This window comes from Leptidea sinapis, chromosome 19 (genome assembly GCF_905404315.1).
Source record: "Leptidea sinapis chromosome 19, ilLepSina1.1, whole genome shotgun sequence".
NCBI classification, from domain to species: domain Eukaryota; kingdom Metazoa; phylum Arthropoda; class Insecta; order Lepidoptera; family Pieridae; genus Leptidea; species Leptidea sinapis.
In genome coordinates, this window is record NC_066283.1 from 1,676,453 (window position 1) to 1,704,302 (window position 27,850).

Consider the following 27,850-nt stretch of genomic DNA (forward strand, 5'->3'; position numbering starts at 1 on the left):
CCGTTGTTATTGTTCGTACCGTACAACTATTTGTAAAATAAATATTAATATTTTTACAAACTTTTCTATTGAACTATTATCCTGATGTAATGCTGTATTTTTGAAGAATACAGCGCGGTACGTTTTATGTTTAAATTGTAGTGTATTATGTGCTGTTTTAGAATTCTATGTGTGTCATGCAAATGGGGTAAGCTGGAATTATCGGATATCGTTTAGGTTGTTTTGGATAGTTTCAATGAGAAAACGAAGTGAAATTTCGTGACAAAAATTGTGGATATGGATTTTGTGTGAAGTTTAATAACTGTAAACAACAGTTCTATCGGTAATGAATGACGAGAAAGTATACAAATAAGAAATGTTCCATGCCGTGACCGTACTCCCCGTACATTTCAAAATGGCTGCTGCTCTTCACGATGTATGAGCTTTGCGTCACTGGAACGTAAATCAGTGGATTTGATTCGTAAGGAAATTCAGGCAAATCTAGCCGTATGGTCGCATGTAAGAATTTGATGCTTAAATACGGGCAAAGTCACTAGAAAAGTTGGGACGGGACATAAGTGGCGTATCATATGTTTTGGCAGTTCTGTAGTGGACAGTGAGTGACCATAGAATTGATATTGGCTTGCGGTCGGATCGGATTGTAATGTTGCACTTGGTGCCCCAGGATGCTTTGGAGCACGATACTTTAGAAATTGAGTGGTATTAAGCGGAATGTGACATTGTATGATAGGTGAGTTGGTGTTTTTTTTAGGTTTATTTACATTAGGATTGTGTTGGTTATGTGCTATCGGCAATGAAATAGAAACACCCGTATTCAGTGCACAGTGGTTCAGGGTCCCAAGGGACACTAAAAATGCTTAAAGTAATAAACAAACATTAAAAATCTTGCAGTTACATCTTACACTTGAATCACGATCATTGTATTGTACACAAAGTTCGAATCACGGTATAAACTTCACTTTGGGAATCAATTGGCGTTTGAACTGATTATTCTTACGTTATAAGAGTCCACAATCATAAATTTATATAACAGCTAAATTTTGTGACACATATTTATAGATCTATTAATAAATGAAAGTATTAATGGTTTATATGGATATTGGATTTGCCTTTGTATTTCAAAGCTACACAGGGTTTTCCTAATAAAAAAAGTCTGTCTAAAATTTGATTAATAAGCAAGACCCTAAAATGTACATATGAAATTTCAAAAGAGAGTTAGGTGAACTGCCACTAGCTTATGAACAAACAGATCAGTTGATATATAATCTGTTCATCATCAGTAATTATTGCAGTCTTAGAATATTTTTTGGAATGGATCTACAAATATAAGACAAAACATACGTACATTATTACTGCCGAAAATAACATAACACATGTCCGAACTATTTTTTGTTAAGAAAGTAAACACATTTAAAATGATTGATGTTGCAAAGCTAACAACTTTCCAGAACTACAGTAAATATGTTCAATAAAACATGTCACTACACTTGGATGTGATCACAGTTAAATATAAATTTTAGCATTCAAAAAAAACTTTACCAAATAGACAATAATTATTTGTATATTTGTATGTAAAACTGTATTTATAAAGCTAAATAATCCAGTTTAGTCATAACCAAGTAACTTATACATATTACTGTAATGTCTACAGTGGCAATGACACTGAAATATTGATATAAAGAATAAAAGTAAAACAGTTATTTAATAAAACACCACAAAATTACATAATATCTAATATTATATAACAATGCTATAAAATTATCATTAACATACATTAGAATGTAAGAATACATTTCATCAGTGTATATTACACAAAATGACTTATTTTATTTATGCTTATCAGTGCCAGCGCTATAAAATAAATATAATTTAATTTCAGTTAATCAATGCCTTTCTGCTGAATAGAACAAAACTTACATAATATTTATCAGTCCCTGAAAGGGTTCCCATATTAATTTTCTACTTTCTGTAATTTTAATTACTTACACTTGAGAATAATAATAATAATTGATAATAATAAGATAAATTAAATATTATAACATGAAAGCAACTCAAGTAACAAACTAATGAAAGTTAAACAATTAAAGTATTTTCTTTTTTTTTTCATTTCATAAATTACACTTCTAATATAAAAGGGAAGGATTAGAAAGAATTATAATGAATGATGATTAGTGGTAGTGTTACAGATTATAAACATATAAACATACTTATAAAATATTTCTAATCCCAATAAAAACAAACATTTTATCTCATGTAATAATATTTTACATGACCCTATACTCCAAATAGAAATAGTGTTCAGAAATAGTAAATTTAAACTTCCTTGAAATTTTTGAATGGTCTATATTTAAAATAATTGTATATGTATAAATTATATTTTTCTAAATATTTCTATATTATGAAGAATTCTTTTAAGTATTATATATATATATATATATATATATGTGTGTGTGTTTAACATAATATTTCATTGTATGAGCCACTACCATTTACATGTTACAGTATTGAACAATAAAAAAAAATATAATAAAACTTAGGTTCATCTCAGGCAACATTACATCAATATTCATAGATAGATATACTTTTTCTGTTAATTCATCCTACTAATATTATAAATGTGAAAGTATGTCTGTCTGGATGTATGTTTTAACTTCTTTAATGCAAAATCTACTGAATAGATTTTGATGAAACTTTACAATAATATAGCTTACACGCCAGAACAACACAGGCTATAATTTATAAAACTATAGTGTGAATTATACAAAATATAAAAGAAGTGTGATTGTTACTAATGAATACAACTAGCGCCATCTCTTATCAACTAGCAAGCAAAAGATCAATACAATTTATATGGCAAAACAATGTTTGCTGGGTTAGCTAATTAGCATTAAAATATATGTTTTGTGGTTTGCGGTTTAATTTTTCTAAATTAAACAATTTTGATCCTGAATTAATAAAATGAGAATGTCTCCATGATGACATGTGATTACCACAGACCATAAGTATCTTGTAACACCAGAAGAAACACAAAAGTGGTGTCAATCTTATAAGGTATCAAATAAACATACATATTATGAATCTGAAGACCAAAAACACATAGACATTGGACTGTTAATTCATTATTATATAATACACATATTTATTTATTATTAAAATAGTATATATTATTACAAAAATACTATACTTGTTGTATTATGAGATGAAAATTTTGATGTTCTGTATGTTCTAATCTATGGTAGATTTTTTGATCTTATGTTATGTTTACACAGTATTGCTTTATTTTGTATACACTGGAATACTGATAAATAATATATAAAACCCTGCATATATAATTTAAACTATATTAGGAACTGTAGTTTTATAAAAAAATTGTCTAGATCAGTGTTTCCCAAACATTGTACTGCCATGGCCCGCTAATTTTCACCCTGAACCCTTGTGACCCACTTAAAACCCAAGCTAGTTTCATTAAGTAAAATAATACCTACATGATAATTAATTGTAAGAAGGTTATAAAAAGTAAAAAAAAATAAACTTTAAACTTTTTATTTATCTATTTAAACCTTATGAATATTTCAATCTATAGAAGGTAATATTTTTATAGATATATAGAAGTAATGAAGCAAGAATTTTGTGACCCAGTGATGGCCTGCTACCGGGTCGCGACCTGGCAAATGGGAAATGCTGGTGTAGATCATTAAAACATACCATGTTTATTGGATACCATGGATATTATGTGGAATAATATATAAATTGATTACTAGGCTATTATTTGCCACTCAACTTCCACACCACAATGCTAATTTATGAAGGGAATGGACACCATATATCAATTTACATACATATAAATAGGATAGCATAAAACTATTATTACTACATTTCTTTTCTCTTATATAATCTACATGCTATCCCAATATGATAATGTGACCTTTTTGAATATCCAAAATCCTTTAGCTGGCAATGGGTTGCCATTGCAAGAACACATTGTGGCTTGCTAGACACTTTGAGAAGATCAAAGTTATCTTTTTTATGTTACCATCCAATTAAGTTACCACCAAGGCATCTATTCTATCCCATAATTAGATACTGTGTATTATTCTACATTATATTGTATTGTGTGTACATTTAAAGGAGTATAACATTATTTAATTAAATTTTCAAGAAATATTTAATTTTGAGAATTTTTTCACTCAAAATCCAGGTAAAAATCTAATTATAGCTTTAGCATTCAAGTAGTTTTGATCATACTTAAAATAATAAGGTCACATGGTCATGACTTTATTTCTCTTACCATTAAGGCTTTAAGCTTTTTCATTCTAAGCTGAGAACCCTATCAAAAATGTACAAAATGTACCTTATCAATCTGAGCTCAAAATATAACAGTATTTATTTACACCACAAGAATTACCTTTATCAATAATATTATTTGTGCAATTACATGTTCTCACTTATAATTTATTGTACTAAGTTTGATCATGATTTATTTGGCTATTTTTGTTTTCTAATTGTTAAAATTCTACTATTATAATAAAGTAGAATTTAGATCAGTCATAGCCAGAGCCTACAGATTTACATTGAATTATTTACTACTTGGAAACAGTATATAATAATTAGTATTATAGAACTATAGAATGTATTGAAAAATGTATTGCTGATTCTGAAAGTGCTTCTAGCAGTAACAAATGGATTAATGTTAATTTGTTTTTTATGTATTTGGGACGTAGTTTGTTTAATAAGTGTTCAATTGTTAGGAGATCAATGAAGCCATAATAAATGAAAAGATGCTGAAAACATTGAATTTTTGGACCATTCCAGTTTATTTTATACTGAAATCATACTTACTAGAGCTTGTGAATCACTTTAACAGAAAAGGGTATAAACAAATTGTAAAATTTACAAATAATTCCATGCCAAAAAGAGAGTTTCTTGCACCGCTTCTTCTCTTTGACAGCGCGATTTGTTTCCGAAGCGGCAGTAGTATCTAGTATATTAGAAATGACATCAAAAAGAATTCTAAATGAATCAATTTTGAGAGAATAACTGCCTTTAAATACTAGATAATAATACTGTAATAAAATCTAAGAAATTTTAATTTCCGTAACTGTCATTTTGGTATTCACTATTTTCTTTTTAATGATATTTGTCTCAGTTATTACTACAGCTCCGCCATTGGGTTCCGTATTATAAAGGGGTATCTGCAATGTTCCAGCATGGCAGCAGACAGCGACGGCGGGGCAGACGCGGGCGGCGGCTCTTGCGGCGTGGTTGTGACGTGCGAGGGAGACCTGCACGACCCCTGCTTCCCCGCGCGCCTGCGCCGCCTGCTGCGAGAGCTGCGGGCGCTCTTGGCGGAGCCCCATCGGCACACGCTCAAAGTTAACAAGGTGATAAAACAAGGAGAAAGAACAGACTAGAAAAGATTTAGAAATAGGTACAATAAATGGGGGGGGGAGATGTTGTCAGGCCTCGGTGGTAAGATATATATGTAATAAATGCTGAGATAGAGCCAATAGCGTACGCTCAGGTGTGTGGCACTGGGCTACTGGCGCGCATCATCCAGTCCGATCATACACGTCCTCGCTGCCTCTAGTTCTGCCGACGTACAGGCTGGCGGTGGATCCATGTGAACTTTCAAGTGGTTCGTCTACTCCGGGCAATGTTACAGTCCCTTATGAGTGTCACACATCTACACCTACCTCATGACTGTAATGGCGAAGTGTGAAGGGCACAGGCGAATTGTTGGCTTTCCCCTTATTTTATTCTTCATATAGTCAATAGTGGCTTCTATGGAAGGACCACCAAGCTTGGGTTATGTACTTGATTGGTGTTAAAGAGTTTTCCAGTGTTTATTTAGTGTTGGCTGTATGGGTGTACCTTTGCCAAACCTTGAAGGGAAAATGAAACCACCAGATAAAAGTATGTATACGCCCATTTAAGCGGCAACTCGAAAACTTGTGATATTTGTTTGTTTAATTTTTGTTTTATTTAATATAATGTAGTCGTAGAAAAGTTAATGTATGCGACACGTTGTATAAGTAGGTCAAAAAACGCTCCTGGCGTCATTATACATCTGTTGCATAAAATACTATATCAATATTGTGAATCCACCGTAGCTGCGAACAGAGTACGACTTAAAATGTCTCTTAATAGTAGACAGCTAAAGTAGCTATTTCTTCGAAACGTAAAACTTCTTTAGTTACTCCTTTTTATTCTGTGATCAAGTGAACGCGGCCCTGCGCCCGTAAATGTGGAGTCAGAATGTTCCCAACAAGGCACATCTGGTTGTGCACGTGTCACCTGTTCTTAGGTCTTGAATGAAACACACAATTGGAAAGGCAAATGTGGAATTAAGTGTTGGGAGAAAAGTGGAGCTGGGTGTGCATTCCACGACCAGATCAGGGATGTATTAAAAACAATGTACTAAAGGTTGTAGCTATTTTAAGTACTAATGGTCTCTGTATATTTATTTGCCTACAACTCTGGGGACAGGCGTGATTTAATGTATGTTATAGATTAAAGAAATGTAACCAAAAACATTTTTTTTTATGGAATATGAGGACAAACGAGCGTACGAGTCACCTGGTGTTAAGTGATCACCGCCGCCCACATTCTCTTGCAACATTAGAGGAATCACAAGAGCGTTGCCGGCCTTTAAGGAAGGTGTACGCGCTTTTTTTGAAGGTACCCATGTCGTATCGTCCCGGAAACACCGCACAAGGAAGCTCATTCCACAGCGTTGTAGTTCGAGGAAGAAAGCTCCTTGAAAACCGCACTGTGGAGGACCGCCACACATCCAGATGGTGGGGATGATATCCTAACTTGTGGCGTGTCGTGCGAACGTGGAATATCTGTGTTCTTTTGTGTTTATTACGATTGAACCACAGACAACCTGCAAATGGTGGTGGTCCATTAAGTGTTAACAATCACACTCGGCAAGAAAGGTCGTTGTATCTTATTTTCGGTAAATGATAATTATTTTGGAAGTGTTTATATTAAGTCATGAAAATTATGGTATAATATTTGTTTGTATTGATTTGTAATGAAGGGCGATAAAATTGGCACGAAGTCATTCTCAATAATGAATGCTGTTCTCTAAGTAGCTTTTTTAATTGAATATTAAGAAACTACCCCTAGATTATAACTTATTGTGGAATCATTTACCTTGTGTTAATAATATTGTAGCGCGTTAGTCCTCCCTCACACGCGGAATTGTTATAGAATAAAACGTACATACATACATAAAATCACGCCTCTTTCCCATAGGGGTAGGCAGAGACCACTTGTTTCCACTTGCTACGATCCTTACATACTTGTTTCGCTTAGTCCACTTTCATTATTCCTTTCATACATGCTCTCCGGTTTAGGGCTTTCATACATGCTCTCCGGTTTAGGGTACTCTTGACCTGGCCTTTTTTCAAGACGTACCTGATTTGATCTTGAAACGTCCGCCTAGGTCTACCCCTTCCAACACTTTCATTCACACTGGCCTTATACACTCTCGTCAATCGTTCTTCATTCATTCTCTCGACATGTCCAAACCATCTCAGCATAGAATAAAACAATCTAATATATTCTGTAATTCTTATTCTTTCACTTTCTATTAAACATATTAATTATAAATATTAAATATTACACCGAAGGCCGACCGTTCTCAATTTACTTCATTCTCTTATCTCTTCTAATTCGATTGTCTTCTCATCCGCGTCAATATTTATATTTTAATCATTCTTTAACTTTACCTTGACGACTATGACTACGATTGCACAATGAGTTCTTATATGCGGATACGAACACCTTGTTATATCGTCCCCTTGATATAATCCAGAATGAACTCTCTTCTAATGTGTTGGATATCTAAATGTTTGGTAGGTGGAGCCTTGGAACTCTGTGCGCGTGACGCTGAGCGTGCCGCGAGCGGCGGCGGCGCGGTTGCGAGCGTTGGCCGCCGCAGGTGCGCCGCAGCTGCGGGCGCTCGGCATACTGTCAGTGCAGCTCGACGGTGACGCGGCCATATCGCTACGACTGCAGCACGGAGCAGAGCTCAGGATCAACACTGAGGCAGAAGGTGAGGGCGCCCTGTTCACCGTAGGTTAGGCTATGGTCTTCTTTTACACCGAACGCGACGCCTCGTTACGCCTTACGCTGCGTCACAATCTAATATATAAAATTCTCATGGTGTTAAACTTTGAAGTCCACCAAAACAGCTGGACCGAGTCTCACGAAATTTTGAGTGCGTATTGGGCTAGGTCTGAGAATCGGACAACATCTATTTTTCATCCCCCTAAATGTTAAGCGCGGTCCACACGATGTTTTGTTTTTTTTTTGGCCTTTTATTTTTAAATTTGTTTGATTATGAGTCAGCATTAAAAAATACATACAACTTCAAATTTTCACCCGTCTACGATCGACAGTTACTTTTGTATCGCGATTTTAATATCGGCAATACAACGTTTGCTGGGTCATCTAGTTCTTACTATATAAATGTACTGTTGTGGTCTCTTCCACACGTCGTCGCTGGCGTGTTGACGCCGTACGCGGCATCTGAACACCGTGCGCCTCGTCATTTCGAACCATTGCAGTTTGAAGGTCGTCGCTCGCACCACACAAAATGACGAGGGATTATAAAGGAAAAGACGAGTTTTTGATTGAATCAGTAAAATCTTACAATGCAGTGTATGATAAAAGTGTCAAGAATCATAAAAACAATATTTATAAGTATCAATATTGGAAAAAAATAATCGCGAAAACACTTCCGCACGTGACCGCTCGCGAGTAGCCACTGAGCCACCTGCGACACGCGTACGGCATAAAATACGAGACCATAATATCACCACATAAAATTGACAGAAAATATTGTGTATACAACCATATACTTTCTGATATATCAAGTTATTTAAGCTAGGCGTTGCGGAGTGGGGTCGTTGACCGCTGTGACGTCACTACACTGCACTCACTCGTAGTAGCCATATGACTTATTTAAATAATGCGCAAACGAAAATTATCGTAACTTCAAAACGAGTCGCTTGAAACAAAAATTAGTGTATTCCTAGGCGTGTTGCCAAATTCGGTAGTGTCGGTAGGAAAATTAGTATTGTTAAACCTTTAAGTAAATAATATAGAACAGTTAAAAAATCTGCCATGAAGTAGTCGACAGATTTGCGGCTTAATTATTTGTTTAATCTTTATTTTTAATCATGGGATTTTTCAATTCGTATTTTAGCATTTCAATGACCAATCTAAAACATTTATCCCTCCTCTTGTCTTTTTCAACTCATCTATTTGGTACCTATAACGTTTTGGATTTTTTAGTTTTTATTTGAATGGAGGAAAGGCTGTTTGACCAAAAATTCTTCTGTCATGGTACGAAGTAGGATATCATCGTCTGGATGTTTGGTGTGACTTACTCTACAGTCTACAGTGTAGTTTTCAAAGAACATTATCCATGTACAACCCAACTGTGGAATGAGCAACACTCGGGCTGTTGCTGAGGTCTTTCAGTATACTTGCATTGTCTGTTTTGTCCCTTACTACTGTGTGACTATGTGTAGCTATCACAAAATATGTTGCAATAGTAAACAACTAGTTATTATTTAAGTGAAAATTTCAACAACTGGGTATAAAATGTCAAACTCGCGTCAGGACACGTGGCCTGATCGAAAATTCGTAAGACAATCGTTGAAATTATAGATGAAAGATTTATACTAATAACTAATTATAGTTCGGCTATTTCAACTCACTCAGATCACGCGTTCATTGGACCAGTGGTTGAATCATTGTGATTGCGAAGCCGAGAGTTCTAGGGATTGAGTTCAGCCGTGAAATATTTTTACAGTTTTATTATTAGGTTTTAGATATTATTAATCAGTTTTAGTGATTGACGAAGATTATGCTGGTAATGAAGATGGTGAAAGAGTCGTTGAAATTATCGATGAAACTTGATTTTTTCTGAGAGATAAATGTAAAATAATTGTAATAGTTCTGTAGTGTTAAATTTTTTATGTAATATAAATTGTCATTTTTGTGTACGACAGCGCAATAAATGAATATTGTATTTAACCAGATAAATTCTAGTAACCTAATACTGATAAAAAAAGCAATTCGTCCGAATTTTTGCTTAGCTAAAATCCATAATGTTAATGTTGAAGTTTTCACTCCCGGAGTGCAACCCGATTTTTTATGACAATAATATTAATAAATTAGTACAATAAATAATTATTTGTAAGTAACAAGATATCTTTGATTCATAAATTATATTGGTAAACTCTTTCTGCTCATTTGACACAAAAGTCAATTTTCAACCTATGTTGAGGATAGCCTCTACACTTGTTTATTAGTTCTTGTTATGAATTATGAGGTTTTTAAATATATACTCGTTACTTATTCAGTGTTTATTTTTCAAATATTGAGTTTTATTTCTGTAAAACCACTTCCATTATGCAAGGCATCATTACAGTCGTATGAACAGTTCATGAAAGCATTACATACAAACATTGATTGACAATATTTGCCCTATTGGAAATATTTCCAGATGCGGGAACATCAAGATCGCCCTCCAACTCGGAGATCCTGGCGGGACTGGGCGGGCTGGGTCGCCTGATATCAGACTCTGAGGGTGCCTCCACGAGTGGCGAGCCCGCACCGAACAGGGATAGCTTCAAGTCCCCGAACACCGTGTGCCCGATGGATGGGAAGATACCGCAGAACATTCCCACGCCAACTACAGACCGCTGCGAGTTCCCGTTCGGAAGTATGACGCAGGCAAGGGTTATACACCGGAAGGAGAATACATTAGGTGAGGGAGTTTTATTGATGAATAACTAGTTATTTATGCAACTGTTGTGTAATAAGGGGTATTAAAACACTAATGTGATGATAATAGTATCACATAAGTGTTTTAATACCTAATTATCAACAGTTGCATACAAGACTTTATCTACACCCAGAATATGAATCCTCTAAAAGATTCTGGAACAGTTAGCTTACTGCTAACATTAAAACACCAGTCCTAGTAGTAACCTAATATCATTCATTACTGATTATATTCAAATAAACTAAATATTAATGAAATAATTATTTATTTTAGTAGTAATTTACATTTCGTATAGTGCAATAATTAAAATTCCCTCAAATATAATGTTCTTTTGCAACGTTTAAAATGAATCGCTCACTTTTTTGTAAACAAAACAATAAAAATATCGAAGAAAAATGGCGGGAATTCGAATAACCTACTTTTTTTTACGGCACGCGACGTCCTGGTAGTGTGGAACGCGCGTAAACTAAAATGTACTTTTTTTGAAATTCATACAGATACCACGCATAGAGCAACAAGAATGTGGATGTATGTTGAAAATCTTTTCGCATGAAGGGATCGAAAAAAAAACAGGAGTGTTGTTACGAAATTCAGTACAACATTACACTTGGATGATGTTGCCAATAAGCTAACTGTTTCAGAATATTAAATAGAGGATTTAAAGCATGGGTGTAGATAAATATTATTAACATCCACCCGAGTCAGACTCGTATTTTCATAAAAAAAAAAGACTCGCACCCGAAGGAAAAGTGACGTAATGTGATGTAATAAGCTATTAATTTTATTGATCATTTATTATATGAAGGTTGGTGAGCAACACCTACTAACTAGAGCTAGCGATTAATGACGATTTGTAGCATCACTCTAAGGCCGCGTTTCCATCTGCAAGACAACTTCCGCGAGAAATGTCCGACAGTCTGTTTGACAGCAGATTACAAGTGTAAACCCCGTTGCAAGTGCTGTCGCGACAGTTTGTCAAGCGCTTGTTGCGAGTAGTTGCGAAAGCATGTCTAAACATGTCTGCATCGATCTCGCGACAGATCTCGCTGCTGATCGGTCTAGTTTCGTATATCTCGCCGCAAGTGTCGTCCGCACGGCTTGTGTTTTTATTTAAATTGAAAACAATAATGAGTTAACGACAAAGTCGTGAATGGTCTCGTGAAGAAACTATAATGTTAATAAATAGGATTTTATGAATGCAATCCTTGTTTGTGGGGCAACCGGCGAATTCCATTGTAAAAGAATTTTCTACAACTGAGAATGAAATTCGAAAAATCGCAGCGTCAAAACGAGTCTTTCCTTCGGTGATATCAAATCTCTAAAATGTGGTCACCAACTTTTGCTAATAACACTTCTAAATCGATTGCGGTCATACGAATAATATTGAAATATTGTTGACCATCTTCCAGTTGTATTTTGTATGCGTCTTGGCGGCATGATATCACAGTATAGAATAGAATAAATTGCGATAGTTCCTATCGTGACACTCGTAAGCTCTCGTGTGTAAACACCTCCGCAGTAAGTTGCGATAGTATGCTATCTCGCGGATTATAATCCGCGAGCTTCTCGCAAGACATTTATAGCAGGAATTAGTACGTCATCTAAACATTATTGCAAGAACTATTGGGTGCTATTGTATATATATTGTTATATATGTTCCTTATAATAAATAAATAAATATTTTGAAGATGAAAAAAAAAAGAGCAAGACTTCCGTGAATTTGCTTGCAGGTGGAAACGCAGCCTAAATAATATACTTCCAGAAAGATATTTTTTAATACAGTTGCTCAAAAAGTGGCGTATTGCAGGGACATATAGCGTTACATACTCGAGTTTTTTCTTTACCTTTTCCGAATTCGTGCGTTCTCTTTTCCAACTGTCCAAATAATGTCTATTAAAAAGAAAAAACCAACCACGAAGTTTTTTACAAACAAAAATTCATAGAAGTTTTTATGATTCATGCGAATATTTCTAAAAAGAAGCTACTAATTTGTTTCAATATCAGATTAAATGATTTTATTCGATGAGTTAACCATACAAAAAAACAAATCTATACCAAATGCACAAAAGATGCAAAATTAAAAAAATAAATTAATCTGTACGGCAACCAGAACACCGTACAACGTGGTCCTTCGTGCCGGATTTAAAAAAATAAATTAAGGGGTGAAGCCGATAAACTGGTACAGCACTTAAAAATTAGTTCAGACAATTACTCAATTTGTTGGGAAATTTTAAACCACAGATATAGTAACATGCGTCTTATTTTTAATTCACATATTACTGAATTTACCAAATCTGCAACAACAGTCAGCCACACTTATTAAAAGATTGCACGACACCACTAATGATATCTGAATGCTATTAAAGCAATGGGGGTTGATATAACATCTTGGGATCCACTAATTGTTTACATCTTAGTCCAAAAATTAGATACAGAGACTCATAACGACTACATAGAGTCGCTACGGAACCCGAGGGATTTACCAACTATCACAGATTTTTTAAGTTTTTTGGAAATTAAGATTACCTCATTGGAGTCTACGAAGCGTAGACAAAATTTTCGGTCGAGTACATTCTATCCGACAGGCATTCATGAAAATCTGAAGAGCTCATATAAAATAAGAAACAATAATTATGTGAATAAAAATATTCAACATAAGTTGATTATTAACCATTCATCAATTAAGTCGAACGATATCGTATTACAGAGGATGTGCATACTGTGCAAAAAGGGACATTCATTATTTCAATGCAAAACATTTTTATATTATTCACCAGGAAACCGACGAAGAACCATTGAAAATAACAACTTATGTACGAAATGCTTAATAAATTACTTAGGCAAGGAGTGTAGATCAGAAAAAACATGTAGATTTTGCCAAGAAAAACATAACACACTTCTTCATAAAGCTTACATAACGTATTTACCAACAAAATCAAGTCAGCATGCAGTGGAAGAACCTAGAAAAACTAATATATGCGTTTAAACCTTATCCCCACAAGTACCTCCTAAGCTATTAGCCACAGCGAAGATTAATATTGAAGCTGTAGACGGTTCCCAGCACGTCATGCGCGTTCTGATTGACCCATGTGCAGAATCATCGGTGATAACAGAGAATGCAGCACAGATATTAGGCTTACCACGCATCAACCGAAACTGTCTGGTTGTAGGAGTTGGAGAGAAATCTATACGCAGTAAGGGAGCTATTAAAATCACCATATGCTCATTAATTAATGACTTTAGCATTACTACAGAGGCATATGTCATGAAACAAATAGTCAGCAACTTGCCTAACCAATCGTTTACCAAACCAGAGTGACGACAAATTAATAAATTAACTTTAGCATATCCAGAGTTCTATTTGAAAAGACCTGTAGATCTTACATTAGGTGTAGAAGTATACGAACTAATCATACTACCAGGCTTTATTCGTAAAAGCGCATTGCAACCTGTTGCTCAAGAAACGAAGTTGGGTTGTATCTTGAGTGGCGGTATTCAACTACAAAATTATTGCCATGTCGTCAAAATTGATTTAAAGGATATCCGAAAATTTTGGGAGATAGAGGATGTTTCGCATAATGCTATAAATATGAAAACTGATGATTTCTATTGTATTCAGCAATATCGGTTCGTTTCTTATAACTTTTATAAGGACGAAATGATTATTTAGTTGAGTTTATTGAGTTTTTGTTATACTATTAAATTGCTTAATTTTTTCGCAACTGTATTAAAAATAGTCGTTCAGTACACGGGCGGAACCGTTATTTGCAACTTGTTCCGAGTGTCAACCCTCAGCTTCGGCACTCACCTCACATTTGTCGGAACTCTTTGCAATGACAGGCTTTCCGCTCTCGTAATGTAATAAACTATTATAATACGTAATTCAGTATCTGTAGTTGTATCACTTCCGTCGCAGGTATCGGCGCCAGTCCCCTGCGGCCGCCCCCGTCCCCGTTCGCGGGCCCCCCGCCGCCCTACCCGGCGCCCCCCTCGCCCGCGCCCTCCTCCCCCGCGCAGCCCCCGCCCGCCGCCCCCGCCCCGGCCGCGCCCCCCACGGTGGCCATGTCGTCGCCGCTGCTCGTCAACCTGCTGCAGAACGACGCGACGACGCCGCAGCCGAGACCCAAGCAGCCCCACCCCGCCAAGCTCGACAGGCTGGAGGATTCGCAGGTATCTTATGTTATTTGATCATTTACAAGCGTACATTTCGGTTAAGAGACAATCTAAGGCCGGTTTCAGTGCTCCACCGACCGTACGTATCGTTGCGTACGTCAGTCGCACTTTTCATTTATCCGAAAATTCATTAATCGTCCAGTGCCGGACCGACCGTCCGCACGTGTTTTAGCTACGCACTGCGTCCGAGGACCGTCATAGCGCGTGCGCATGCGCGCCGTCTATCGGCCGACGCGCTAGGAATGATCTCTGATATATAGTGTATTATCTATGCAAATGAACGCGTTCAGTGATGCACCGTTCGGCGGACCGACCTTACGGATGTCTGTATCCTACAATTCATCGTTATATATTCATTTCGCCTATAATTCGTCAAAACTTCATCGACATTCTGAAGTAATTAATTTTTTTTCCTTCGCGCAATAATGAATATATTACTATATATTAGACGTAGAAAATGTAATTGTTGTAACGCTCATTTGGCGACGATTGTCGTCGTCTACCAAGATAATAAGCAACAATTAAACTATTCGAAATTCGCGTCCATTTGGTGTCCGACTGTACTATTCAGATCAGTTTGTTGGTCAGTAAAGCACTACATGATACAAACCGACGGTTGGTTAACACATATCGTCAGGACGGAACGTACGCAGCGACGGTCGATGGAGCACTTTATTTATTTATAAAATAAAAACTTTTTACCAAATCTTTATTTATGTTTACTTGCAAATGCCAGTAGGGAATTCTATATCACTGAACCGGCTGGACCGAATTCAAATTTATTTTTACAGGCAGAATATTATTGGATAATTCAGCCTTGTATATATTTATTAAAATACACCAATAAATTAATCGGTTAAACAAAATCTAATATTACTTATAATCTATAATTTCCTAAATAGAATGAGTTCGAATCACGCGGCTAAAAATTAGAACCCATAATGTTGTGCTGAAGTGTGCTTAACCGCAGTCGGACACTAATTATTATTATTATTATAGAAAATCACATTTGTCACTATTTAACATAATGTTTTAATAAATAGGTGGAGCTTGCAGTTGGCCGCGCACCCTTCGAATATCGCGGCGGACGCCCCACAATACGAACGCCCGCACCCGCGCCCTTGGCGACATCCACGCCTAGCATGCCCACGCCAATGGCTACGCCTATGTCAACTCGGCAACAGCGTCCCAACTACATTCGGCGTGCGTTCATAACCCGACCGACGCAATACAGAGCGCCCCAGCCTCCACCCCCTAACGCAACTATAGTAACGAGAGCTCGGTTTCCGTATCAAGACTTCCCGCCGCCTCCCCCGCCGTACAGGCAGACAACGCCTCGGCCGAGACCTCAACCGCCCAGAGTCACTCCAGAGGACCTGCAGGCACTCTTACCTCCACCGCCTACGTCGATGGATCAGAAAACGCAATCAAGTTTTCAAGTAAGTTGTAGACATTAACAAACAATCTCTTTATATATATATATAATGAAAATAGTCTTTGTTTGAGGCTCAATCACGCCTTTATTTTTCGAATTCCAACTTTTTTTTTAAGGAATAGGAGGACAAACGAGCGTACGGGTCACCTGGTGTTAAGTGATCACCGTCGCCCACATTCTGTTGCAACACCAGAGGAATCACAAGAGCGTTGCCGGCCTTTAAAGAAGGTGTACGCGCTTTTTTGAAGTTACCCATGTCGTATGGTCCCGGAAACACCGCAAAAGGGAGGTCATTCCACAGCTTTGTAGTACGAGGAAGAAAGCTCCTTGAAAACCGCACTGTGAAGGACCGCCACACATCCAGGTTGTGGGGATGATATCCTAACTTGTGGCGTATCGTGCAAGGGTGGAATTCGGCTATGATAAATGCGGTAGAAGACACACAATGAAGCCACGTCTCTACGCAACGCCAAGTGATACAGCTGTTCACAGAGCACTGGGTCCCCTACATTTCGAGCTGCTCTGCGTTGCACGCGGTCAAATGGATCGAGCTGATACTGGGGTGCGCCAGACTAGAGATGACAGCAATACTCCATGTGTGGCCGGACCTGCGCTTTGTAGAGCGCTAGAATGTGGGCCGGCTTGAAGTATTGCCATGCTCTATTAATGACGACCAGGTTCTTCGAAGCCAATTTGGCTTTGTCAAACAAATTAATAAATAAAAATTAAAAAATGCAAATTGGCAATCGCTCGAGATTTTGAGGTCCAGTATTCCGATATTAGGCGAGGCTTTAGGGGAAGTGTTATAGAAGAACGGTGATACGGCAAATGTGGTGGACAAGGGTCAATGTACCCTATTCTGCGACCTTCTCGAGAGAGGACTCGATAGAAGACACAAGTTTCTCCCGGCACTGATCGACGGTTTCCCGAGAGAGACCTGCATGGCCCGTGTATACGACATCACCAGTGCTGTACTCTGTATAGCAATGTATGTTGGAGGTGTCCAACATAACATTGATATGCAGAAGAAACAGCGTGGGAGATTGCCTTGGGACACTCCAGCGTTCACGGGCTTGGGATTCGAGCAATAACCGTCGACAACGACCTGTATGCTGCGCCCAGTGAGGAAGCTGGAGGTCCACTTGCATAAGCTCTCGGGAAGCCCAAATGATGTAAGTTTTGAGAGGAGCGCCTTGTGCCATACATGATCAAAGGCCTTCGCTATATCCAGGCTAACTGCCAGGCCTTCCCCCTTGCTTTCAATAGCCGTCGCCCATCTATGTGTTAGGTATACCAGAAGATCGCCAGTCGACCAACCATGGCGAAAGCCGTACTGCCGGTCGTTGATCAACTGGTGACCCTCAAGGTATACCAAGAGTATACAAGGCGATTAATTATGCTCTCCATGATTTTGGTGAGCAGGGAGGTAATAGCAATAGGCCTGTAGTTTGCCGGATCCGAACTGTCTCCTTTCCTTTCGTTCCTTCCTTTTAAAATTCGCCCAGCAAGGCGGGCGAGAAAGGCTAGTAATTATAAAATTAAGTTTATTTCCAAGATTTTTATATATAGAGTGAAAATTAACCAGATCAGAAATGTCTGGGAAGTTGTAAAAGAGAATATTTAAAAGTTTCTATCTTTTATGAAAATAAATCCAACTAATATCCAACCTGATGTTACGCAGTTAATACTAAAGAAGTAATCTTCTGAGATTTCATGTCCGTGTAACCTGCGTCTGTCACATGTAAATCCGTCCAATACTTGATCAAGTGCCTAAGCTGTATCCAACTGCCTTGCTGTCAATGGCCACCTGTCCATCTGTGTGTCAGAGGTACACTAGAAAATTGCCAGCTGTTCGAACAAGGCGCAAGCTATGCTTGACGGCCATTGATCATTGCCGATCGTAAAATAAGCTGGGGACTGCCGGAAGGGTCGGCGGGATTACGTTGTCGTTAAGAGTTGGGGCAAAAATAGTGCCCAGAACACCGGCATTCCCCTTTTTAGTATGAGTCATGGTGTGTGCACTCCCCTGCACAGTTCTGGGAAGAACATCTGGGTGAATTTCAACTTGCAACACTGGCCAAAACTTGAGTCATTCAGGCGGGTGTATAAATGTGTTGCACCATTTGACTGTTACTTTAAATGTTAGCCGTAACCGTCCAATCTTCGCTAGTTAAAGCTATTGTTAATGTTAAATAGAGACTTTATAGCCTAAGATCCCACAGCTTGATTCTGTAGGTATGTGTTTTTTGTGTTGTAAATAATCAACAATAATGCGTATAGCGGTACACCTGGCAACCCTAATTTAATAATTTAATAATAATATAATAACCCTGAGAGCTGGGAGCCATATTTTTTTCAATATTTTACAAAATTTCCTTTAAAATGACGTAAAATTTATTGAAAAAACATATAGTTGCAATTTATATCAGAAAATAAGATAATATACAAACGGGCTGTTTCACAATGTCCAAGTAGCAAATAGTCATAGACTAAAGTTTGGAATAAAACATACGTTTTACAACCACTTCACCGCTTTGTTTCTTTACAAGATGACTTATAGGCAGGTCGGTTTGGCAAGTTCGAACTCAATAGTTCCGTTTGACGAAATGAAAATATAAAAAAAAATCTCTTTCTTTTACAAAATTACGTACCACAAGCTAATTGGCTTTTAATTAAAAAATTTCTTTCGTATTGTACAATTATCTATTTGTATTTATATCTGTATGTTCATAATAAAATCAATCATCACATCATTTTTTTGCACTTTCGTATAACGAAATTTAGAGAATGTCAACGAATCTATTGTCATGAGGCTTTCATAATTGTCCTTAAGTCATAACATAAATCATGTACAAAACATAGTAGAGGAGCCCAAGCAGACAAGGACATGATGAACCGTCTGTATAATTGTCTCTCGCGCTTAAAAATTTAAATGGCGCTTATCTGTTAGAGAACACTACTAGACTTACCTAGGAATATGATGGTGCAACACATTCCGCAGTCTATGTTAAAGTCAGTGTTACTGTTAATGTTAAATTTGACTTGAACCTTATCTTTAACAGCTAATATGATGCGACTAGCGACTAAGTATCTGGAGGCACCGTTGTTCTTCCTCTTTACAACTTTTCAATTTTGCCGTTTGTTACTTTAATGCCAATGAGGTGTGATCATCTACTATTAGGCTGAATAATAATTATTATGAGCACAAATTTTTGAATTTATATTTATATTGCAGGAGTTTCAACGATATCAACAACAGTACAACGCTCGTCAGCGCGCGGCCTCTCGTGCCGCCACCACCCAGCCGGACTGGAACGAACCTTACCGGGACACATTAGGACTCTCCTTGCCTGATCTACCAGATAATTGCGACCTAGACCAGTTGTTACCCACCCTTGGGGCAGATCTAAACCTGGATGACACCGCCCTATCAGCTATATCAGACCTTGATACCAACACCAAACTGGATCTTCTATACGAACAAGATCTACCAAATACAGAGCCGAATCCCGATGCGCTGCTACAGGAAATAACCGGGGGGCAATTTCCCCCAACGCTCAATGGGCCATGCATGGAGATGCCCAATCAACCCAGTGATGTGCCTTCAAAGTCCACAGATTTTAACGACGGCAACTTCATGCCACCACCACCTGTGCCTCCACAAATATCTAAGTTTCAAAATAGTTCTAATCAAAGTGTTGTAACAAATTTACCATTTAAATCTCCTCCAAATGCCTCTATCTCTAATGCGAGTATGACACCTAGTATGAACATGCCAGCAATATCACAAGCACCAAACATAATAAATACACATGTGTCTCCTAATACAAACGTACCTCAGAATACAAATATGATGCCCAATGCTTGTAGATCGCCTAATACTAGCATATCGCCTAACGCCAGTATATCACCCAATATGAGCATATTGCCCAATACAAGTAGGTCGCCTAGTGCAAATATAGCACCCAATATGACAATGCTCCCAAATGCAAGTAAGACACCAAGTGCAAGTATTTCAACCAATACAAATATGTTATCAAACACAAATGTGCCTTCCAGCACGAATATGGACCGGATGGAAAGAAATATTAATCATATTACATCAATGCCTCCACCAATGAGATTGCCAGTTAGAGCGACCACGTCTGTCTCAACTGCGACTGTGGGCTCTCAGGCTTCAGCTCAAGAAATAGAAGAGCAAAGCAAGAGATACCTCATCAAAACTCTTATGAGGGATGATGAGCCATCACCTCCTCCACCTAAAGAACAAGATAAAAAGCCTGAAGAAGTTACAGTTGCACAGTGCAAAGTAAAAGAAAATCTAGTAGATCCACCGGATATTTTTGGAATCGCAAAAGTCAATGAGGACGACAGCAAAAAAGATGATGATAAACTGAAGAACAAAATCATCAAAAAAGATGATAAATTAGCGCAAAAGGGAGGTAAACCAAGAGTCGGTGCTAAAGAAAAACCTGCTGTGCTAAAAGATAAGATTGTGCGCGATGTAAAATCCACCAAAGTTGCCTTACCGCGACCGCAAGTTGCTAAACCTCCCACGCCCACGAGTGAAGCCCCAAAATCGCCGTCTGGTGAAAAGGAGTCTATAAAATTAAGGCTGAAACTAGACAAAAATGAGCCAGTTGTGCAGCCAGTTTATAAAGCAGATATAAGTTTTATGAATCAACAGGGCAAAGGCGATAAAGCCAGTGATAGTGAACTTAGGGTACCTCCGTTACACATTAGCCTTCGGGGTCGAAATTCGGCTGTAATTAAAAATTCAAAAAAAGAAAAGAAGAAGTTAGCACCTGGTGAATTACATTTAAAAAAGCTAAAAATCAGAAAATCTCTGGAGTCAGATGAGAAATCGCATCGGAGAGATTCGGTGGAGTCCCCTGCAACAAAGTCAAGTGATAGTACTGAGAACTCAAAGACTGATGAGTATTTAAATATGAAAAATGTAAAATTAAATAATCACTATAGGGAAGGTGACACTATAAAGACAGAAGTAACTGGGGACAGCAATGTTGTGTATAGAATGAAGACGATATCGAAGAACGCGCATATAGTAACAAAGCATGATTACAAATTAAACAATAAAATACAGAGCTTAGAAAGTTTAAAGTTAAAGAAAAAGTCCAAAATGTTAAATGAGAGTGGGAAGGTTCTAGAAAACGAAAGGGACAAGGAATGGAGGAATGACATGTTGGAAAAGGAAGGCAAATATGCGCAAAATGAAGGCTACAGAGAGATGAATAATCACGAAAATAAAAAGAAGTTACCAACCTCTAAAGTGGAGAAGGATGTTACGAAAAATGATATAAAATCCAGTGAAGTGACATCAGTGCAAGGTGACAGCGATTGTTTGCAAAAAGAAACAAGTGCTAGTGATTTGGACAGGTTAATAAAGTGTCATAAGGGTGTTGAAAGAACGATAAGTGTTGATGACTCTGAGAGTGGCAAATTTGATCATGACGAAAAGAAATTAAAAAGGACACTTACAGATAGTGCAATTACCTCACCTAATGGGTTATTGTCTTCTGAGAAGAAGAAGAAAACCAGCCATAGTTCCTGTTCAGGTAAGATGTGTTCTAAAAACTATAGTATTAACACAGTGTATTGATAGAGTCAAAAACCAGTCTTGAATTTTGATCATAAATGCAATCAACTAGATCTTATATTTAACAGTAGCGAGTACATTATAGTTCTCACATGCTTTTTCTTTCATTGTAAATTTAATATGGTAACCTAATGTAATTTTATGTTTACCTAATAAGGAGATTTATTTCACATTAGGAATATCTCTTCAGGAGGCTCACCCCTCCAATTATTAAAAATATTTACAGGACTACCTTTGTTTGCGTTCCAGATCCTCCTGGATCGACAAACGTAGGCACGATAGGCAGCAATCGTGTAGATTCGTCTCCACCTGCATCTAGTCAGCGATCTGGGCCTGTCTCACCACGGAGGAAAGAGAGGCCCAAAGATAAATCATATTGCAAACTCGTTGCTGAAAGAAATGCGCGACCAGAAACTGAAAAATTCAATAATAGGTCACCTAACTCACAAGCACAGGGAGAGGATTCTGGAATAGAGTCGATGGATGCTTTGTCGGAGAAGTCGCCTAATCAAGCCAGCCAATCGCCGCCCGGTCCGCAGAGAAAAGAACGCTTGGACATGCCCATATCCACAAGTCCTACATCTGTGCAGAGGATAATAGGCGTCATAGATCCAGCGCCTGCTTCTGATGAACTCTTAGAAAGGTTATCACTAGCGACCGGGAAACCTCATTACGATCCTGTACCGCCTGACATAGATGATATGGGAGATATTGAGGCGGAATTGGCAGAAATGCACGCAGACCATATTAATGGCGATGATGCACCGAGAAGACCACCAGATGATACAAAACAAACCAAAGAAGTTAAGAGAGAACCTACGCCTATACTAAGAGATAATGAGAACATTTCGAGCCAGAGTATAGATCGGAGGGACGACAATGATGTGCTTACAAAAGAGAATAAAAAAGGTGATAAAGAAGCTAAACTCGAATGTAATGCAACATTGAAAGATGGAACATGTAAAGAGGAATCAAATCATTCGTTGAAAAAAGAAAAAGGTGTAGATGACTTCGACAATCTCCCTAGCAGAATCGCACCACCTTTATACACATATTCAAACCCAGAAAAGGTTACAACATTAGATTCATCAGAATTTAAAACTGAAAAAGCAACCATATCTTCGAATGGTGAATCTAAATGCGGAGAAGGAGATGTCAAAGAGCAGCAGGAACCTAAAATTGACAGGGTACCTTTAAAAGCAGATTTCCCTGACAAAAGTTTGCTGGAGCAATTGCTTATAGAGATACCAACTCCCGACTATGTAGGGAAAAGGCCTGAATCGCCATCTCCATCTGCTTTAGAAAGGGTAGCGCGGAGTAGTGTTCGAACCAGATCGAGTAGCAAAATGAATAGTCCCGCGGATCCGAAAACACCAAGGTTGAGTCCGGGAATAAATAAATTTGAACGATCAGATTCACCCGCATTGCAGCCTCGTAATTGTTTAAGAAGGGAGTCAGTTGACAAGACAAGTCCGAGAACAGCAAACGCCTCCAATGCGGCTATGAAACCAGTTGCAGCGGTTAAAAGAAAGCGGCGGGAGTCAGAGAGTTCTTGCGCGTCAACCATTAGCTGCGAGGAGGGTATATCCCCAGGCAGATTGAAAAAGAAGCCGAAGCGTGTCGATCCCAAGGCCGTTGTTAATCCCGCTGTGGTCGGAGGGAAGACTAAAAAAGATTCGGACAGTGATAGTGATGAGCCCTTGATTTGCAAAGTTAGGGGAAAGGGCGTTAAGGGCGTAAAGGTTGGAGTGAAGGTGGTGAAGAATGCTGAAGGCGTAGGTACGAGACGTTCGGTGCGGCACGGTCCCCTAACTGTAACTCCGGCGCCTCCCAACTCCACCGCTGTAAGGCGGAAAACGAGAAGTGCAGGTGAGGTCTCTATATTATGATTTGACTTTATTTTTAAATATAGATGAAATTGGGCGAAATTGAGTTCAATACCAATACAATAATTTTTTCGTTGCTAATTCAGTTAATACTTGCTAAAATACCAATTAGATGAGCGTAGATCTGTCGCAAAATCACATTGAGCACTAGGCTAGCGAAACTCTCTAAGAAAAAAGCGATTCACTCGATTATATTAATCCGAGCCGAAATCTACTATGTTATAAGCAACTTTTCGCTTTCAAACTTAGCCGGGTTATACTTCGTGGCCAATCACGATACTGTAATTACTAATATTTCAAACTTATTTTATATGACTGCATGTTTCAAACTTAATTAAATTTCAATTTTTACTTAGGCAGTTTTACGTAGTATTTACATCCTCTTTGACTGAAACATATTGCGGAAATTTTGATTCCTATTTAGACTTTTATTATTGCCTTCCAGTTGGTGAGGGCCCGACCGCAAGTCCAGGCGCAGTCAGAAGAAGGCGTGTTTCCCGCGACGGCAAGTGACGGCGGCGACTCGCGCGTCCGCACGCGCTTGCCCTTGCTCTCCCTCTGCCCTTATACTATCAGATAGACTGACACAACTACCCGTGTTATGGTCTATCGCGTGTGTTACAAACAGTGCAGCGTTCATCCGAGCTTTTCGTGTTGTTGAACTTTTCTATTTACAACTACCCACATTGTGTTTCGTCGCGAGTGTTACAAACAGTGCAACATAAATGTTTATTTTAGTGGTCTTGCATTAATTGTCTACTTTTGAAAACTATTATGGCGTATTTGACGCGCTGACTAAACAACTTGTTCATTTTCATCGATTGCTAAATATTGTGAATAGAATATTCGATATAATGAATCTCACCTGTTTGTTATTGGAAAAATTTTATATGTGAAGTGCAATATGCAAGAGTCGATTTGTAAATTATTAGTGAAAATGACGGTAGTTCTAAATCGATGGAGTATTTGTAACGGTTATGGTCCAATATCTCCTACCACTAAGGTGTTTTCAGATCGCGTGGGGTTTTATAATACTTTTCTAATTAGTGAACAAAAGATGTTACCATTCACTATAAAGCACTCAGTTTTTTAATTGTAGGTTTTGTTTTCTTTGAATTTTAAGCGTCCGTATGTATAGCGCAACTCGTCTGCGAGTTGTAAAGCGGAGCCTTAGTTTAGCTTTAGAGAATAGAAGTGTATGTATTGTACAGAGAGCACTTGACTTTGGCGCATTGTTATAATAGGTAAATTGCCCGAGAGTTATAGTTATAGTTAATGCGTAAAGTTTTAAAAAGATATTTTCATAGGTTTTTGCACGTGATAACTTCGTAATGTCACCGCGATGTAGATTATGAACGATGAAGCGGGAAGCCGGGTACATCGCAGTACACTGTACAGAACATTTTATACGCGAAATTGTCGATGCAAATATTAGGATATTGTAACCATGAACAGATGCGCGGCTTCCCGGGTAGAATATACGCCGCTAATGTTACTAATTATTATTAAGAATTCACGACCAATAATTGTAATTTGAATGTGACATTATTATACTTAAATAATTTCTTAGTGAACTTAATCATGACTGAGTGTTTCAACAGTTGTCTGTTTGGGCTTCCAGTATTCTAAACAATATTTACTTTTTTTTTTTGTTGACAATATTATTAAACACAATTTTGTAACCCCAATGTTTTTAGATCTTTGGCATCTTCACCGTGGTTGCATGTCGAAATATGAATTACATTTATCTATTTTGTTTTATTCCATATTAAGATTACAACACTTTAAATCAAATATATTTATATATATTATATGTTAAAGGAATGAATTGACATCCAACATTGCTAAATAGAAATGTTTATAATTTTATTTGTTTTATAATAACTATCAACAGAATGGTGGAGTCGCCTCAATTATGGATTATTAATCTTACTTTGAGAACCAGTGGCTATTTAATCATTTTACTTTATTAAGATCTTTTTGCAGTGTATATATTTGAAAATTGCTATACTTAGTTGCATAATTAGACTGTAGTATTTATTTTACCTAAGTGAATGTTTTTTCATAAAATCCTAAAATTTTTTCATTATGATTTGTTTCAATGCTTTTTGCTGTTCCTAAGTCTGATAGAATATGAAAAGCAATAATTCGTGGATGTGAAATGTTATTTTTATAGCTATAAATCAATTTTTTCCATAGACTTGTACATTAGTTGTTCTCATGTAACAATTTTTCACACCTACCCACAAGAATATTATTACAACTTTAGTTGAGGTATACAATTATTCTATTATTTTCCACTGTGCTACAATACAGCTGTGTTAATAGATATGTAGTGTAATAAATTCGAATATTTTGTAGAGAATACACTAACATTAAGTGCCCTGAAAACTTGTGCCGTGGTTAGTGCTGTGTGTTACTGCATTGTCTAATAAACATAATAATTATTTATTTTTGACATATTTTTGAATGATCCAATGAGATTAATTCAATTCAAAGGATAAGTAAAATTACTTAAGGGTTTTTCTTGTAAACATTTTGGTGGTTTTAATAGGTGGTCGGGTTATCAAACTTGAGTTTCTTGTAATACCAGGGTTTAAAGTGCGTTCAAATATGTGACAAAATATATTTTAGTGTTTTATAGTTGTGTGTAGTTAGTTGTGGGGTGGAAAGCAGATCCATAATAAATGAACTATGACATGGTGTTGCAGATTATATATTATATATCATCAGTCTCTAAATTATTATTGATTTAAAACCCATGTAATGTCTTTGTATATCTTTACGTATAGATGGGGAAATTAATATAATATTTTACACGTTAAGTATTTGTTTTTATGATTTCAAACATTGATAAGTCCTGGAGCTGTTGTATATAGTGATGTTAGTAATTGTCTGGAGCCGGACTGTAGGAATGTTGAAGCCTTGTATAGTGTAAGAGTTTTGACCTGCTTGTATCATATAGTTATAGTGAATGGACTCTCAAACTAGATGTGTATATTGGGTGTATAGTTATCATTTTAGTTTTATTGTTTTGTTTTACTTTTCGACTAATTGATAGTAATTTATGCCGATAAAAATATCTTTATTATACATTTATATATCTATGATGAAGGAGAGAATACAAAATATTAGTTTAAACACTTATAAATATAGGCTTACACATGATAAATAGCATATAGTTTTGGTATGTATGTAAACATATTACTTGTAAATAGAGTCGCAGAAATAGTGAAATAAATAAATGGATACAATAACATTTAACTTTATGTTATTTGTAATATTTTTCTAGTATGTGTCCGACAGACATGACCCATGGTGGGTTTCCCGCGCTTTCAGACAAAAGAGCGCTTGTAAATTTTTTGTTGCTAGCAATCATAGAATTGCATACCTATAGTTTTTATTGTGCATTATATTTTTCTGTAAGTTGCTTTTTCTGTCGTTCTCCATTATTTTTAAATCATATTATATTCGTAAAGTATGAGTCATGGTGAATTATTATCATATTATTATGAATGAAAAGAAATAAGGAATATTATTGTTCTGCTATTATTAAATTTGTAAAGTTAGTTTATTAATAAATGAAAAAATATATTTGTTGTTTTACTCTTAACATACTATTCATATTTACCAATATTTTCATAAAAGCAGTAAGTATTGAGTGATCCCCTTTGCGCTAAGACGCCAGAAATGCAATTTGTTGTTATGAAGCAAAAATGGTAACCAAGAGATCAGAGTACTATTTATAGCGGTTTATATTAAGAATAGTTTTAGCGTCTTTTGTGGCGATACCTCAAAAATGTGTACTGTCGCTACATGTCTGGATAAGCGCCGCGTTGCTTATAATAATAGGGGTTGAAGTATGAAATAGCCGTTTTATTGTAATAGGGTACTCCGAATTGATATAGAACTTTCATGGTTTGAGATTTTTT

At 37.0% G+C, this 27,850-nt stretch overlaps 1 protein-coding gene across 2 annotated transcripts; it reads left to right on the forward strand.

Moving 5' to 3' along the window:
* Positions 1–27,512, forward strand: LOC126969872 (protein piccolo-like). Of its 2 annotated transcripts, XM_050815453.1 has the most exons (9): positions 1–730; positions 5,207–5,381; positions 7,867–8,062; positions 10,526–10,789; positions 14,724–14,977; positions 16,024–16,419; positions 19,651–21,991; positions 22,282–23,901; positions 24,364–27,512. In XM_050815453.1, the coding sequence occupies exons 2-9, from the start codon at positions 5,208–5,210 to the stop codon at positions 24,429–24,431; spliced, it is 5,313 nt and encodes a 1,770-aa protein (XP_050671410.1). In that variant the 5' UTR covers positions 1–730; position 5,207; the 3' UTR covers positions 24,432–27,512. The 2 variants fall into 2 exon arrangements, with proteins under 2 accessions (XP_050671410.1, XP_050671412.1); XM_050815455.1 differs by lacking the exon at positions 24,364–27,512 and having other exon boundaries at positions 22,259–22,454.
* Positions 27,513–27,850: the final 338 nt, after the last annotated feature.